Here is an 18556-nt window from a genome sequence, read left to right as displayed (position 1 = left end):
ACAGGAAATTGTCACTGCATGGCCAGAAAACAAAGCTTGCAAATGGAGACAGTACATATATTTCTAAGAAAAAGTAGGACAAAGACCAAATCACATCTGTGCAAAAATAACAGATGTCTTTAAATGTATTGAAGTGTCAGGGGCTCATATGCCATAAGACTCCCCTTTTTTCACACTCTCTAATGGACACAGCATTCACTGTCAAATTGGAGGCATAGGTGTATATCTGGTTTCATCTCTAGAGAAAAGCCAGTCAGTGTTACAGAAGTGATATATTATAAGTTTTACCTCTGCATAATCCTTCCCTAGATCGAACAACCATGTGCTTGATCTGAGACAGGTAATTCTATCTCACACTTAAAAAAAATTCCCACCCTCTTAGAGAAGCCAAAAATCTCAAACAGATAAATAACGTTGTTATTTATTTGCATTGTATTAGCATTCAAAGCCCCAGTCAAGATCTGGGCCCCATTGTGCTGATTCACTGGTATCCAACCTGTGGTTGTGTTAAAAAGAAAACGTGCATCTCATTATGAATTGAAAATGTAGCCCCTGCAGGAGCAGGAAGATGTCTTCCCAACTGTGTCCCACAGTTCCCCTGCAGTCCTGAAGTAGCTCTGATGGGAGCTGGAAGTGCTCTGAGCCTGCCCCACCCTGCCACAGCTGCTTAGCAGTGTGTCCACTAGGTAATTGCCACATTGTGTGGAAAGCAGGAGAAAGTAACTCTGACTGCTCCATTCCCTGTTTCCCTGCTGGGCTGTAGAAACCCCAGGGAGAGCAGGATAGGAGCTTGACTGGCTCCTGAGAAGTGTTTAGCAAAGGATGGCTCCCGTCCCTCATACAGCCTCCCAGGGCAGTCCAGCAGAGGTGAAAAGGAAAAACCAATAACCTGTTACAGTTCTCTGATCCAGCAGGTTTGCCCTGTCCTGCTCTAATCTGTTCCATCTGGCAACCATTCCCTGGAAGCCAAATGTCAGCTGGGGATAGCCAGAGCACAATCTGCTCCTGCCATAACCTGCCAACATGCTTCCTGTACCAGGGGCTGTAGGAAGGGAGGTACAGGAGCCAGTGATGTCACAGCCATGTCTGCTGGAGAGTCCTCAGCAGCAGAATTGCAGATGGTTTTCATGCCCTTTGTGCTTGCTGAGAAGTGCACAGAAAGCGGAACAAGGCCGAGAATCCGCCTCAAACCACTGATCATGGCCATTTGATCTTTCATAAATAGAATGTTTGACCCTGAAGCTGATCTGGGCTAGGCATTCAATAAAGACATAGTAAAGGATGGACCCTCCTCCAAAGTGTTTGCCATCTAAATAGATCAGTCAGCCAAAAAATGAAAGGAAATATCCCCAATGTACAGATGGGGGACTGAAGTACAGAGATTGAGAGGAAATACTTGCTCAAGATCACACATGAAGTCTGTGGCAGATCTGGAATTTTAATCTAGATCATGTGGGCCACAGTCCAGTGCCTTAACCTAACCATAAGACCAACTTTTCTTCATGGGCTGGGTTCCTAGCTCCAGCGCAGAACACCGCTGCCTGCAGCCTCAGAATGAGGGCCGTTAATGACCCATACACACAACCCCAGATGACTGAGCCAAAAAGGCCAGTGTTCATTGTTGTCATCAGCTAGAAGTTGCTTTTATACACATCAGAGTGCTCTGATCAACATTTCATTTTGTATAATTCAATGAATCTAGAGTATTTTCGCTAGGTTATAAATTATTTGCTTCAGCACAAATATAGGGACATTTTTCCTGTTAAAAAATGCCTTAAATTATTGAAAATGGAATGAGTGCTTTTATATCCCACGCGAGTTAAAATTGCTGGCATCAGTCAGGCATGCATCTGGACTAGCCCAGAAAAAAAACAATATAGTTTATGAAAGTGAGAGAGAGTGGGGGAATAGGAGCAAAGGGCTGAGGCAGAGGGAGAGATGATTTTCTATTCAGTGTTCTGTGCCTAAGCCTATGGAAGTTAATGTAAAATCTTCCATTGACTGCAGTGGGCTTTGCATCAGGTCCTGAGATAGGAACTGATGCTTTCATTATGGACTGAGATGTCTTTGTATATTTACAATCATATATGGGTAAGATGGTGTTTGGCAGCTTGCATTGTCACTGCCCATGCAGTACCTGTTCTGAAGATAAACAGAGAACTTCACGTTCCAGTACCAGCAGTCAAAACACTTTAAATAGTTCAAGATTCCAGGTGATTTGATTAGCTAAAGATGTCACCTACTTACTACTACAGGGTGGGTAGTAAGGCTAGCAGTACAAAGAAAAGGTAGGCATCATATGTGTCCCACTATTGGTTGCCTTCCCAACCTGGGAAAGCTTATGGAAAACTTGGGCAGGCTAGCATCCCTCCCACAGCCATAGCCCATCTGTATTTGTATATGAATACTCTGTCCTGATTTATTAAGTAAATAGTTAATGTTGTGCATCTATTTAAGGACCATTTGATTATTCTCATTACTGCAGCGCTTTTGTAAACACTTGCCCACAGGCTCAGCTCTCTGAAAAGGTAATCAGAAGTACAATTTCCATAATTTACACGGTTGGGGTTTTTGCTTGATTGTGTTTGTTGTCATTATTATCATTACTATAAGTAACATCCTATGGGATATTAGTATCATTATTATTCTGTGTGAACAGCACCACTTTGGTTTTAACTATGTAAAGAATGCCAAATAATACAAAACATGGGCGAATGTAGCAAAGGGAACAATGCTGCACTAACAGACACAAACTACCTAATAACCATTTTCTTTTTCCTTTTCCAAGAGGGGGTTGGTGACATTGTAAAGATGATCTCAGAGCCAATTTACAGCGACAAGTAGAGCTTATATTTCTTGTCTCAGAACAGGGTGGGCAAATTCACCTTACCTTCCTTGAGCAGCCCTCCACTCTTCCATCTCTAACTTCTGGAATTATATTAAACAAGAGGATGAGTGGTAGGAAGAAAAACCTGCAGCCCCATTGAGATGCACAGTGATCTCCAAGAACTGATAAATAACCATAAATAGAATAAGTATCCAGATTTAAATAGCCCCTGTGAGCTATTTCACCCATCATAACAAGATGAAGGAAAAGAAAGAATTCCAACTTCACATGCAGCTCAGTTTTCACACAGAGGTGCCTAAACAGGACACACAAATGTTACATTGAGGTACCCAAACCACCACTTAATATATAAAATCAGCATCCGTGCACCTACATACTAAATTAAGAGCCTACTAAAATGCCCAAATTACGAAGTTGGGGACAGAATTCTCATTGCTGTGTCTGTGTCATCTTTGCATACTTCAGGAACTAATGGTACAAGGGGAAATATTTGTTTTTTCAAAATGAGCTATAAATGGGGTCGTTCTGGTCCATGTCTTGAGTTGGGTATGCCCACAAAGGCCAATAAAAAACAAATCTGTTTATGCATAATATTTCAATGTGCCTAATCCAGGAGTGGATCTAGCAATCAGAAATGTGTATGCACACAAGCTACTCCATTGCTCTCAACTGCAGTATTTTCATAATCTCCCCAAAAAGGTATGCTATTGCACATAATATATTCTGGCCAGCCCCTAGCCGAACATAAACCCTAGCCTAGTCCCACTCCAGATTCAAACAACTCTTCCTCAATCAATGTCAAAGGACATTTCAGCCAGTCCCTAAACGTAACCCGAATACAAACTCTTCTTCTTTGACCCATCTCAAAAAAACGATCATCAGTCTTTAGAAAGAAATGTTAATTAAAAAGTTTTTTTGATAGTTGTCTAATTAGTAGACAATTACTTCATTGCTACAGAAGAGACAAAACACTACAATTTTAAACGTTTTAACTTTATGACAGTTATCATTACTAATTACTTTACATAAAGGCTTAAAATCCATTTAAAACATATATTGGAAATAAATATATATAAATTACACTGAAAACCCAGATTATAGTAGAGTAGGAGGGTCACCTTTACCCCAGTATTCTATTCCCACATAAAAATGAGAGTACCATTCTTTTCTTGTTCTCCCAATCCTTTCTCCAAAACCAGTATGAAAAATTGATAAAATTGTTTCCAAACTATTTTTCAGAAACCTGCCATGGAGCATCCACAGATCTGGAAGGATTTTAGAGTTATTCTTCCTCATATCATCTTATTATCCCAGCTTTTGAAAACTCCCTTTCAGTTTCCCATCTCTAGGATGAGATAATACAATGGAAATATCATCAATGTTTATGTTATGTAGAAAGCCTTTCAAGTATGTTCTCAGAGAGAAAAATAAAAGCAGAGGCCCTGTCCAAAAATGTAAATTCTGTCTATCAGTGGCAATTTAGCATATTTTTATTTTCAAGCCCTGCTGGCTGGGAGTTGCTGGTTTGAAAGCAGAATGTAACATTTTATGCAAGTTTTACACAGATGAATAGCGTTCAGACTTTGATACAATTTTTAAATGATAGTTTTCTACTAAGTAAAGATGAAACAATTTATTTATTTTAATCACAGAGGATATTAATCGTACATACAATAATATACAAAATTGCCCAAGTGTGAAATTAATAACATACATATAATAAAATACATCTTGGGTTGTTTTAAAGGTTGCACAACAGTAATTTTTAGCTTTTGAGTAAAGAACATATGTACACGAGATCTGTTAAAGGAGCAAGTAAAAATAAGAAGAGACATGAAATATCTGATTAAAGAATGAAAGGGGTAAGAGTCTTTCCCTCAAGATATAGCATTGACAGTTGGCCAGGTGCACTGTTGCTTTCCTCTAAACATCCTGGGTGAGCTCCTGGCTCCATTGATGCCAATGACAAAACTCCTTTGACAATCATTGGAAGCATGATGGTGGATTAGATGGAGCTTTGGTTTGCTATAGCATGGCAGGTTCTTATGCATGGAACACCCTCCCTGAACTAGACCATTAAGCTACTTCATGCTCTTCTTGTTCATATCCCTTCTCAAGACCTCGTTCTACTGTTATGTTTACTGGGAGTCATCAACTGATAATGACTAAGTAGAGGACCAGTGGAGAGTGCTGATAGTTTTATTTTTCAGAATAATCAAGTTGTGACATAGCTGGGATACATCACACATGATTTTGTCGCTGTTACCCTTAGCCCCCCACATTCACTTTTTATTATCTTACAATAAGGGCTGCCCCTGCTGCCACTGACACCAATGGCCGAACTCCCAGTGATTTCACTGGTGCAGGATCATGGCCTTAGAATGTAAACTCTTTGTGGCAGGGATCATGTTCTGCAACATGTTTGTACAGCACCTTATGCCCCTGACCCTTGCTGTCATGCTTGGGCACTACCACAATAGCAATAAGGAACAATATGACCATAAAAACTTTTTTTTTCTTGCTTGATGTTAACAACAATGGTTGGCAGTGTTGGTATCTACAAGGCTTAATACCCAGTTTCCTAACATGTATTATTCTGTTCATACATGGGGAAAAGTAAACATCCAAAACTGTTGAGCCACAGCATTTTTTTCACAAGTAAGATTAAATGTGGTAGTTTTGCAGTGGCCGGGGAGGGTGGGGGGTGGGGGGGGGGGGAAAGGGAGGGTGTCTAAGGTGTAAGACTGCAATGAGAAGTTACTGAGGGATTAAAGTGCTCAACACCTCTAAAAATCAGGGTGTTTCTATTTAGGTGCTTAAATATGAATTTAGGTACCTACATTTGAAAATTTTGGCCTTAGGTGATTTCGTTTGCCTTGCAACTCGACAGTCATGGTTTTCTACCTCAATACCAGGAGCATTGTTCTTTGTCCTGATTCCTGAAACTAAGAAAGGTAATGTTAAAAGATTTCAGTCACTGATCTTCAGAGTTATCTTCCAACATCAGATTTTTGGCCGAAACTCAAGATTTTGCAGGATTTCTCAGACTCATAAGATTGCTTCCAAAAATCTCAGAACTTTCAAAGTGCCACAGGTGGGGCTCCATGCTTCAATCACGACAGTTGACAAGAAGACCCTATCCAAACAGAGGGCAAAGAAACTAGTTCTTGATCCTCACCACTGTCTGTACTCACAGGTATCAGGAATATTATTTTATCCTCCTTTTTCTCAGAAACACTTACATAGTTAATGCAATTTTGTTTTCAAATGGTAGAGAGAAATCCAGGGATGGGTCAGGACAGTAGAATACCTCGTGCTTTCCAATTTCCCCATTGTGGGAAATGAGAACATATGAGGACAGGTGAGAATAGATGACTGACCAGGGGAACCACAGTGTCAATGATTTCTCTAACGAGTTTGGCACTCCAGCATTTCTTCAGTCTTTCTGGGTTCCAGCTACTATTTTCAAGGAAAGTGAAAAGTTTAATTAAATCTAGATGCCTAGAAACAAATCTGTTCTCATAACACTGTGTATCATTTATACCCATTTTTACTGCTAAGGGTTTGGCACCACCATGTGGCCAGTTTGAGTTTACTCATTTAAAGTGACAAGACATTGTAAACACTTTTTTTTTTCTCTTGTGAAAGTGAATTAGAACCTAAAAACTATTTCAGCCTCTGTTAGAAGGAGACACTAAAATCTGTACTGGATTCTTACTATTAGAGAGGAAGGATACAGTGGTTAGGGCATTAGCCTAGGACTTGAGAGACCAGCGATCAATTCTCTGCTCTGCCACAGCTATCCTGCATGACCTTGGGCAAGTCACTTTGCCTCTCTGTGCCTCAGTTCTCCATCTGTAAAAATGGAGATAAAAGCACTTCCCTACTTCACAGTGGTGTTGTAAGGATAATACAATAAATATTGTTAAGTGCTTTGAGATCTACTGATGAAAAACATTAAATAAGAACTAGGTGTTACTATTATTTTAAAGGAGGGACAATCAGTTCTTGAGCAACAGTGAGGTACAATTTCCATCCAAACCTCATTTTTTCAGTAGATTATAACTTTTCCAAACATATTACTTTTGTGTTCAAGGTTTCCATAGCGAGTCTCACCCCAAAGGTTCAACAACTCCAGCCCAAAATTAGAATAGGACAATAAAACCAATTATTAAAGACAAATCTATCCTCCTCTCAATATAGAGAATTTGATAATTATTTTAGAATTATTTAAATATAGCAATAAACATGTAAATATCATTTAGCTTATGATGGAAAACCTTGAATATTCCATTAGTCCAAAAAACACTTGGATTTTTGGTAAATGGAATAAGCAGGTTATTTGCAAAGTTTGGAAAAACCAGAAAACATAAGGTCAGTACGTCCTAAGCATATGCGTATGAGGCTCTTAGCTAAGGGACCTATTTAATGACTAGCAATTATTTTTGCAAATTCTTAGGGCCAAAGTCAGAAGAGATGGATGAGATAGTTTAAATCAGATTATTTTACAATCAGACTCCCTTAGACCTACTTATGACTATTTACTGATGTGTAAAGGATTCTAAATTGGTGCAAATGGACATAGAATCAAAGAACTAGAAGAGACCACAAGGGTCATCTAGTCTAACCCCCATGTCTCCATGGTTGCAGTCTCCCCATTCTGGAATTCTTGGAGGGCTCAATGCAGATGTAAGGATCCACCAATAAAGAGAAGGTGAGAATGAGAGGGGAAGGGTTGTGGGAGGGCCATATCTCCTAGCAGACATTCCATAGGCAAGTTAATACAACCTGGGGCTCAATTAGTTCTTCTGCAGAGCCCCATGCATGCTGGGAATATCTATAACAAGGGACCCAAAGGTTCCGTGCCACTTGAGGAGTCCCTGACAAAGTCACGCTGGCAGGGAGTATGAACAGAGATGAAGGATGCCCAGAATCAGTGCAGAGGCATAGGGCCTCCTTGTGGATAGTCTTGCAAACCCAGGCTATTGGGTTCCACAGGGTTTGAGGGAAGGATGCCTCAATTTCTTCTGCTACGGACAAACCCCACCCAGAATAAGAGAATGCAGAGGACACTCAATAAAGGTAACCCTGTGTGGTTTTCTGGTCTTTACACAAGTATTTCCATGTCGGGGTATGGTTTAGCCTATGCACGAATGACAGCTGTGGAGAGGTTGAGAAAGTTCCAAAGGTAACCTGAACATGGCAACAGCCTTTTACGTTACAGAAAAGCATACATTTAACTTTACATGTAGGATATAGTTTGCTTCAAAGTGCAATATTGAGATGCAGCATATCACATTTTATAGGAATATAATTTCACTTTTTTACTGAAAAGTATCTATATATAATCACAACCTGGAATTGTGAACATTTATAGATACTTTTCAGTAAAATTTACATTTACATTTACATCTGCAATCTATCTTCCTTCAGGTACAATATTACCAAGCTTTGTTCTGTCATTTTTATAATTAACAAAAATATTGTATCTTCTGTTGAAATACTGTATTGACATTCTTGTAAAATATATACAATATATATACAAATGCAAAAGCTCTTAAATTATAAATCTTTTTATTACGATAATCAAATGAAAAATTCTAAATACAGCCAGCCATATTTGTACATGCAGAAAAAGACAATTTCTCTGCTTTATAAAGATTGTTGCAAGAGCAACTGTAGTTTTTCTGATTCTTCTGGCTGAGGTAATGCCCACCTCTTCTTAACATACTGAATGTCTATTATTCCAGATTGTTTGGCCAATGCGATCCCCAACAGACCATTTGTTTTTTCCGGTTCACCCAATACAACCATAGTCATAACCCTGAAAGCAAAAGAGGAGGGTTTTTTTAAATTTAGACAAAATGAATGAAAATGGAAACCCTTGAAACCTGTTTGTTTATCAACCCCCCAATGTGTACTGGGGACTTCAAAAGCTTTCTAATAGGAAATCATAATTAACTGAATTATCTGCCAAAAAAACAGGTAAAATGCCAGAAATGGAAATGTAGAGAAAAATATTATACTAAGACAAGCAACAAGAAAATGACCAATCAGCTGCAATCATTCATATACATATATTTTAAGGGGAAATTTGCACCTTGGTGTACAGCCTCCATGTGATCAAATGTCTAATCATGCTTTAAACATTAGTTCAAGTAAAATAGCTATTATTGTACAAAACTTCAAAAATAATTGTAGCAGCTTTTAAAAATTATGTTAATTTGATACTGATTTTTCCCAAAATCTTACATGAACCAGCAATCCTAGCCAGATTCTTATCAGGCTGCGTTACTTTGTACAAAGCAATATTTAAAAGTAAGGGCAGAGAAGTAAAAGTTTCCTGTTCCCACTCAGGGAAAATAATCATAATTTATTTCTATATATATTTTAAAGATGTATATATGTATGCATTTTAATAGTATCCCTCTCTTCAACTCTTCATATTTTCCCTGTCTTCTTGGGGATTGATCCTGTAAGGTGCTGACTGTTCTAGCCCTGAGTCAGCAAAACATTTAAGCATATGCTTAATTTTAAGCATATGAGTAATCCAGTTGACTTAAATAGGAACAGAATTTGACCATCTATAACAGCTTGATGCTGAAGCGGCTCCATGCAGAGAATTCCCATTGTTGACACTGTGCCTTGTTGTGATTTACACTGAGACCATTTTACTCCTCCCTGACAGTGTTAAAGGACCTTGGAGTGGTCACTCCACTGTAAAGAGTCACTCACTGTGAGGCCTCTTTCCACTGCCAGAACAGGTAAAAAAAAGTGTTTGTGTAAATAAAAATCAGGCATAACGCAAGTTTCTCGCTGACAGCAATAACAAATTCATGCTCTAATGGAGGTGTAAAGTTAAGCAAAAAAAAAAAAAAAAACTTTAACAAAAAGACAGACTCAGTGTAATGTTGCCATCTTATAACAGCAAGAAAAAGCAAACGTCATTTAATTTACTCACTTATCTGACTGGATAATTTGTTTGGCTACAGGACACAAGTCGTTTTCCAGTAGATCCCAAATGTAAACTGTAGATGATGCATCCAGGACAAAAAACACAGCAGGTCTTGTGAGAGCCCACTGGAGGGTAATAACTGGCTGGCCATTTGTGCTGTCATTCCACTGTATGAGGGGATGCTCTGAAGTCATTTGGTGCAATCTAATACTTCCATCTGAACATCCAACCTGTACAGCAACACAAAGAAAAATCTTATCTGTGAAAGAAACAAACTAATTAAAATTGAAGTTACAATCCTATTGTTGAAAAGGTCAGTTATGTTGTTCAACTATACTGTATTTGGCTTTGGTCTTTAGAATAAAAACCCAGTTATCTGATTTATGTGTCACTATAATACTTCAGTGTGTGGATATCAGGAATTACCCAATTTTTAATTTTTGGTAGGTTTCAAGTTTCAGTGGTAACACCACATAGAGCATACTGCAATAACTCAATCCGGAGGTCACAAAGACATACTGGGATGAAATTTACATCAATAGGAAAATCTGCAACCTCCTAGCAAGATACAGACAAAATAACTCTCCTGGCTGCTTCTACTGAGCCACAGAAGTAACCAAGGATTCAAATGGACCCCCAGATTGCAAATCTCACTAAGGCCTTGATCCTGCACTATTGAAGTCAATAGGAGCTTGGGCTGACTTCTCTGATCATCTTACCATAAATATATGGGTGACATTCAACTGTTGCTTTCATTAAACATGAGTAGTTTGATGCCTTCGCTATCTTAGTTGTCTGGATTATAGCAAACTGGCTAAAGCTTATTCTAGACAAGTCAATGGTAATGCTGATGGATAGAACAAAGTATCTGAAGGAAGTGATGAAAGGGATGTGTGTCTCATTATTGAAGGTGTGCATGAATTCGGTCCTTAAGGTCTGATTCTGCCAAGCCATCTACTATCTTCCTCATTTCCTCACATACACATTGTAGAAGAGGGGAGAAAGAATAGAAATGTGCTGTATTCTGGAGGACAACGTCCTTAGAACAGATGATTCTCACTGTGGGTTTTCTCCAACAGGAAGGAACAGGTCTTATAAAATATAACTCTGTTCTTGCTAGTGTCCATGAAAACCTCAGGTCAGCAATATTCAAAGTTATTGACAAATCAAAAAGAATCAGCATGTCCATCCTTGTCCACTCTTATGAGATGGACCGATGTGTCCAGCATAGTCCTCAGACCACATACAAGCCTAACGTTGGTCTGAACGGTGTGAAGGAAGTCAAATGACTCCAGCTGCTTTGCCACAACGGCCACAATAACCTTTCCCAAACAAGGAAGGATAGGTATGGAATGGTAATTGTCCATGTCACAAATGGTTTCTAAAAAAAAGGATTAACTGCTTTTTTATGGAAGTAATATTAATATCTCCCAATAAAGGTCCAAATCCCTTTTTCTCCCCACCCCTGTATGTGCTTTTACTAGCCACAGGTCCATCTAACAAGTTACAGGCTAAAGATCTCATAGTACTTCCAGTACCACAATGAGCTAAATCAGCTAAAATTAAAGTAGGCTTCATTTTGCATTTGCTTTCATCCAAAATTACTCTATATTTATAGATTTGGATAATACAGTCTGAATCTGACCAAATTTATCCCAGACAAAGGCGGAAAATCCCATGGAGTAAGAACGTCAGTTCTGGTTCTGGGCAGAAGCAGTACAGAATGTGTATGTTTGTTGGCCAAATATCAGCCTGATTTACAATCTGTGCAATCCCACTGAAGTGATGTAAATCGGGGCAGATATGACATTATCATAGAGTAGTTCAAACATAATTAAGTATCTGGATAACTAGACATGAAATCCTATTGTAATCATTTTAAATGTAATCATTTAGTGTTGAGTAAACTTTCACAAGAGACAGATAATTTTTGTGCATGTGTCCATGCTATCTACAAAAGGGAAACAACCCAGACTGAGGTATGGGATAAGATAAGAGTGCAGAAACAGGTTACCTAGTTCATGATACACCTACAAACTAACAATGGTCCTCGTCTTAATGAGAGTGGGCAATACATTCTAAGGATAATCAGCTGTGCTGGGATTGTCACTCTGTTTCTGCAAGCCAGCTGCTTTATCTCTCAGCATATGATGAGTTCAATCAGTAATATACAATACTTGTTTGCCACCTCTCAAGAAGGTTCTGAATTGGGAATGTAAATTGAGTGTTACTACATGTGTCAAATTAGAACTCTTAGAAATTCCCCACCCCAAATAATTTAAAATTAGACTATTGTTAGAAAAAAAACCTTCCATACCAAAAATATTGGCTTTCCAAAAGGGGAGAAATCAACTGCATTAGCTCTTATTGATCTTGGTCCACCCTGCTGGGGTTTGAACAGCTTTGGAGGTACTCTTAAATCATGTCTTGCACCATGACTTATCACACCCTGTTAATAAAAGAAACAAAACAAAAACAAATCATTTGTATCATCAGCATTAATATTAAATAAAAACCTATGTATGGCAATTTACATAGAGCTGCTGCACTTAAAGGTCAGTACTAATTAGAATACAACTATTTTTAATAATATCAAACAGTAAATATTTATATATGTAGTGCCCATATAATTCCGAAGACAATATACAGCTTTATCATTACAGTAATAGGAGAGGAGAGAATAATGCAATGAAATTTAGAACGTTACTCACAATGTCTGTTCCGACAATGAAATGATTAGGATTAGAAGGCAGAAACTTAATATTCAGTGTTTGAGGTGTCCTCAGGCATAGGATATCTTTTGGGAAAAGGCTGAGGAAATGCAAATGAAAAAGATAATATAAATAACCAGGAACTGTTCTCCCAAAGCAATGCAAGCATATACTGCATCCTGTGACTACAACAACTAGAAGGTAGTGTTGGTTCTGAGTGTTAAATATTTGTTTAAAACACTTGGCCACATTCATCTATCTATCTATGCACAGTAAGAGGCAGAATGTAAAAATTTTAAACTGGAAGGTCTTCCATATTTTAGCATGTTAATGGACATCTCTGGCAAAAGAGAACTATTGAAAATCCTGATCAATATATATTAGATAACAATAATGTGCCCAGTTCCAGGGGAGAATTAACTCAATGAGTTATAAATACACAATTTAATGGATAAATACTGTATTCTTACCTGCTATTCAACTGAACAGTAGAGCTATGTACTAACTTTACTTTCCCCCCTGGAATTAAACCTGAAATGATAAATAATTATTCTTTAAACAAGGGCCTCAAATTTCAATAAAATATCAAGAATCACATATTGTTGAATTAAATAGAATGTATTAAAAAAAACTATGTTAAAACAGAATTAAGATTCCAATTAATAAACATAGGGAAGTTCACAGTTAAAGCATTGTCCTTAAAGATGAGACAAGCTGAAATGTGTTATTGAGAAACATTATTGGCTACAGAATTCAAATCCTAAAAAGTTGTAATTTTTGTTGGAAGTGGGAGGAAGAAGGGAAAAGAGAAAAATGGACATTTTAATTCTAAAATTATAATCTCTAGAACTTCAACTGAATTACCATCTGTATTAGTTCTACAGGTCTTCTCTTTTTGATAATATGCAATATCACATCATAACATTACTATACAAAGACCAATTATGGAAATGACACATTTATATTATTAGCACCATTGGTAATAAAATACACCTTACACAGTAAAGATAACATGTAATAATATTACCAAGAACACTGCTACCATACTGTATTAATTCTAAAAGAGAACTGCACCGGCAACTGAATTTTTCTTATTGTAAAGGAAAATTCCAAAGAGAAAAATAAATGCTGGGGCCGGTATGCTGAACTGGCACAACTGTGTTTGACACAACTCCATAGCTTTTAAACTGCACAAATCTACAGATACACAAAATATCCAGATTCAGCAAATTACGCAGCTCCGCAGTCCTATAGCAGCTTATGAAACTAAAAACTTCATCCACATTTTTACTGCAGATGTGCAGAAGCGTAGTTTTATTATTATAAAGCTTATTGATTTATTTCTAAATGTAGTGTTTTTAAACAGGTTGGGATTGTTTATTTTTTCAGACTTACCAGATGATTAGTCCTTACTGAGTACAAGAGACATATAAATGATACAGTTTTAAAAATTCAGCCTTTTTTAAGCTATCGATAATCATAAGTCCTAATTTATTCAAAGTGGAGAATGTGTATTTTCAGATAACCTGAAAATGGCTGAATGTATCTTGTTCAATTTTGGGAGGAAAATGTGATCTTTGGTCTGAAACCAAATAGAGCAAGTTTCAGCCCCAAAGGAGAGTTTTTGAGACAGTTATAAGAATGCAAATGGGGGCTGCTTTGGAAGTGAAGTTACTAAAGAAAGAGCGGGTGGATTGATGAGGAGATCTATTCCAGTGATGATGAAGGAAGAACTGCCAGAGAGCTTGAGAAAGGTGTAAGAAATAAGGTGCCCCTGAAGGGAAGAGTAAGGGGATGGCTGTTCTGATAGCAGGGATGAGAGAGCTCCCAAAACACAATATATAGACCCAAATTCAGATCCAGATTCTACATAAACGCAAAATGGCACTAGCGCTCTCGTCTTCCTACAAATTCCCGGAGTGTTCCCTCACTGACTGAACTGCCCTCCCAATGACCACCTTCTCCATTCCACTCAAAAACAGATTGCTTTATTAATTGTTCCTCTCATGTACAGTACTTACCTAAATCACTTTGTGAACCAGCCAAATCCACTTTTTGTAATTCAACTGCTACCTAAAAAAGGACAATGAATCAAAATGAGCAAATATTGAATACTAAGAAAACCTACACTGACATTCTAGGTTCCCTGTCACTGCTCTGTGTAAGCATCCCTGAGCATCTAGTACTAGCTCATGCGAAAGTCCCTATGTCTCAACTGAATACTGTCAAATATATAACTGGAATCAGTCTGGCTCACCTGTGTGTTAGTATAAGTATTAGAACTATAAGAATGAGTTTAGTGTTTAAACTTTATTGAATGCTTGTGAATTGCTGCATGCATTCATCTCACTTATAATGTCTGTATTCCATATTGTAAGGTAATAGTTGAGTGGTTGTATTGTGAGCCTCTGTGTAAATCACCAGACATGGGAGAGACATTAATTAGTGTGAAGGGCTGCTCTTCAACAGAAGGTGTTACATCCTTTCCAACAGGAAAGGTCCATCAATATCAGACAGACTATTGTGGGATGTTAAAGAGGACAAAAGACTGTTGTTGTTCTGCTCTCTTCCACCCTGCCCATGAAGATGAATCATGCAAGTTGATTCCTCCCATCAACTCAGTTTGCAGCTCAGAGCACTTGGCAGGAGGGGAATTAAAAACCCCGAACAAAAGGAATAAGGTACCTCAATGCTGTTTGGACTTTGGGGGGCCAAGTGTTTCTAGGGATAATCAAGAGATCCTCAGCTGCTTAGTCTGGGTTAGCTCTAAAGGACATATGGAGCTTGCTGATTATAGACGCTTCTATTACCTTTTGAAATTTAAGATTGTAACTCATGTGTATATATGTTTACCTGTTTTAAACTGGTAAATTACTCTCTTGTTTCCTTTTCCTATTTAATACATCTTTCTATAATATTGTCTTTGGTCTGAGATGTAAGCTGCAACTGACCTGGGGAAAGTGACTGGTCCTTTGGGACTGGGAGAAAAATCTGAATATTGCTGTGATTCTTCGTAGAAGGGATCATCTATCACAAAGGTAGGCTCACCTGATTGGTAAGACAGATCAGAGTACCCAAGGGGATTGTCTATGACTCTATGTTAAAGCTGCTATAGCGCCTCAAGAATTTACATTTGATAATTGGTTGGTGAAATCTAAGGCCTGGGCTACGCTAGCGGGGGGGTTCGAACTAAGATACGCAACTTCAACTACGCTATTCACATAGCTGAAGTCGAAGTATCTTAGTTCGACTTACATGGCTGTCCTCATGGTGGTGAGTCAACCGCCGCGGCTCCCCCATCAACTCCGCTTACTCCTCCTGCCGAGGTGGCGTACAGGCGTTGATTCGGGGATCGATTTATCGCGTTTAGATCCCCGATACATTGCGGGTAGTATAGACGTACCCTAAGTATAGAACTCACAACCAATTTGGGGTTTGTGTCCTGGATTTTAATAGTCTGCACTGAGATTGGTATTCATGCACTTGAGTCACTGCAGGCTGCATTACAGTATCTATATCAGAACTGAGACTAACATTATAATGACAATGTGCGGATTTTTTGCTCTGCCCTGCTCCTTTTGCACTGCTCGTGCAGAAAAATGGAGGATAGAAGAGAGGCTTCAAGCCCCCTGCTGGGGATTCCCTGGTGTGAGGCAGTCACCAGTGGGTAGGCAGCTAGCAGAGCCAGTTCCTATACTACGCACCCCAGAGACCTTGGCACAGGGAGCATGTCAGGGCAAGGAGGAAGAGTAGCTGAAGTGTGATATGTTCCAACAATCCCCAGCTGATAGATGGAGATAGTTGTCAGCTGAAACAAGTTAGAGCAGTCCTTGGGCTGCTCTAGCCTATAGCTGGTATGTGTGGGCAGAGAATCAGGGATGGCCCTTACCCTACCCCCCAATCCCATGCTGTGCCAAAGGTAAACTAGATGTAGCAGATAATTTGGCCCTATATATTTTTTCCTCTGGTTGGGTTCAATCCCGTTCCCCATGAAATTAGTAGGAGCTTTGCTAGGTTCGAACTGGTTATACAGAGATTAAACACTATATATCCCCTTATTAATCCACTAGTTCCTCAAAATTAATCTGATTGCAATAATAGGAACTAGCAAACAATAGGATTAGGCTGATACTTAGGATAAAGTAGAAATATTTCTAGTTTATCAGAATTAGGCTTAAAAATTGACAAGAAAAAGAGACTTCAGCACATTAATTAGAACAGTGGTTCTCAAACTATTGTACTGGTGACCTCTTTCACATAGCAAGCCTCTGAGTGCGACCCCCCTTAAAAATTAAAAAACACTTGTTTATATATTTAACACTATTATAAATGCTGGAGGCAAAGTGGGGTTTGAGGTGGAGGCTGACATCTCGCGACCCCCCCACTTAATAACCTCACGACCCACTGAGGGGTCCTGACCCCCAATTTGAGAACCCCTGAATTAGAAGGTAGTAGAAAGACAAATATACGTATCATCCACAAAGCGAGGTTACTAATCTGCCTATAATATTTTCTGACTAGGAAATCAAAACATTACCACAGCTTGGCTATTCTTCGTGTGAAAAATATTTTCAAAAAGATTGAAGATGCCTCCAAGATGTTATAAGTGTGGCTTCCCACCTCAGTTTCAGTGACTGATTGTCACACCCATAGTGATCTAAAGTGAATGAAGTGGGTAGGCAAATGTGGATCAACAGAGATTTCCCAAGAAACAGATAAACGTGAGCAAGGTTCCCATAAGGCAGCACTGCTGATTGATTTGACCACATAGATCACATACCTATCAATAGTTCTGCTTGATTGGAACTTTGTGGTGTTTAGGGAGCCAAGTCATAGCATTTCTGGGAGAATGACAATAAAATGGCTAATGTTGCCACATTTTTCGGAAGAAACTCTTACCTGAAATCTTGGAAATGTGAAGGATGCCGCATTTTTATAGAAAAAATTTATCATTTCAAAAGTGCACTATTCCTGCTTTTCATACATATTTATTTACTCACCCACAGATTGAGAGTTCCGTTTTCATCCATTGAAGCTATCTGGAATGACAGGCCTGACATTTCTAGGGGGGGAAAAGTATAATAATACAGTACTAATAACAACTTACATTTATATAGTACCTTCATCCTGAATTATACCAAAGAGTTTAAATATTTACCAAACTGCTATATTAACTATGGGCCCTATGCGGCTCTTCTGTGTGCTGCATAACAGAGAGGAAAGTGCCCTAATCCCATTAAAGGAAAGAAGAGGAGTCAAACTGGATACTCTCTCTTTCACCAAGAAGTCCAAGGCTGCCCTTCTGCACCTTTCTACATGTTTGGGTTCTGCAGGGATTTGGGGGCAGAATGGGAAGTGGGAATAGACCAAATTAGATAACAGCTGGACTGTGCAGAATGCTCTTCTCTTGACCCTGTGGGTTTTAGAATAATAATTTGCATTTAGTCCAGCTATGTCTTCTACTACACACCCTGGTGGAGTTTGGGGCAGCATCAAAAGTAACATGTTTCCTGAGGTAGCAATGTTTCTAGGGGAGGTGGGTCATTAGGCAATTTAGGGCAAGGGTACAGAAAGAGGTGCCAGGATCAGTGGCACATTGCGGGTGGTATCAAAAACAAACCTCTCCACAGTTCAGATGGTCTCACCTCTTAACTGAGGGATAATATTTGGTAGAGACTCCGTAAGGTTCACCTTATGGAGTTTCTTGGGCCATCTTTCCCCATCTTGTGGCACCTTAGAGACTAACAAATTTATTTCAGCATAAGCTTTCGTGGACTACGGCTCACTTCTTTGGATGCATAGAATGGAACACACAGACAGAAGATATTTATATATACAGAGAACATGAAAAGGTGGAAGTACGCATACCAACTATAAGAGGCCAATCAACTGAGATGAGCTATCAGCAGCAGAAGAAAAAAAAAACCTTTGAAGTGATAATCGAGATGACCCATAGAAGGTGTGAGGAGAACGTAACATGGGGAAAAAGATTCAATTAGTGTAATGACCCAAACATTCCCAGTCTCTGTTTAAACCTAAGTT

General features: G+C 38.7%; 1 protein-coding gene across 8 annotated transcripts in view; it reads right to left on the bottom strand.

Moving 5' to 3' along the window:
* Positions 1-8405: 8405 nt before the first annotated feature.
* Positions 8406-18556, bottom strand: part of DYNC2I1 (dynein 2 intermediate chain 1) — a 54398-nt gene continuing 44247 nt past the window's right edge. For 6 of the 8 annotated variants that reach the window (XM_065582773.1, XM_065582774.1, XM_065582777.1 and 3 more), the window contains 7 exons: positions 17515-17576; positions 14536-14587; positions 12985-13045; positions 12515-12614; positions 12121-12252; positions 9810-10033; positions 8406-8672 (listed from right to left, as the gene is read on the bottom strand). In XM_065582773.1, the coding sequence (XP_065438845.1) occupies positions 8501-8672; positions 9810-10033; positions 12121-12252; positions 12515-12614; positions 12985-13045; positions 14536-14587; positions 17515-17576 (803 nt within the window). In that variant the 3' untranslated portion in view covers positions 8406-8500. Of the gene's footprint in view, positions 8673-9809; positions 10063-12120; positions 12253-12514; positions 12615-12984; positions 13046-14535; positions 14588-17514; positions 17577-18556 lie in introns of all 8 variants that reach the window. The other 2 variants (XR_010598208.1, XR_010598209.1) reach the window with 1 other exon arrangement.

The sequence above is a fragment of the Chrysemys picta genome, chromosome 2 (genome assembly GCF_011386835.1).
Source record: "Chrysemys picta bellii isolate R12L10 chromosome 2, ASM1138683v2, whole genome shotgun sequence".
NCBI lineage: Eukaryota > Metazoa > Chordata > Testudines > Emydidae > Chrysemys > Chrysemys picta.
The sequence above is the reverse complement of the archived record's forward strand: the minus strand, read 5'-3'. Positions and strand labels throughout refer to the sequence as shown.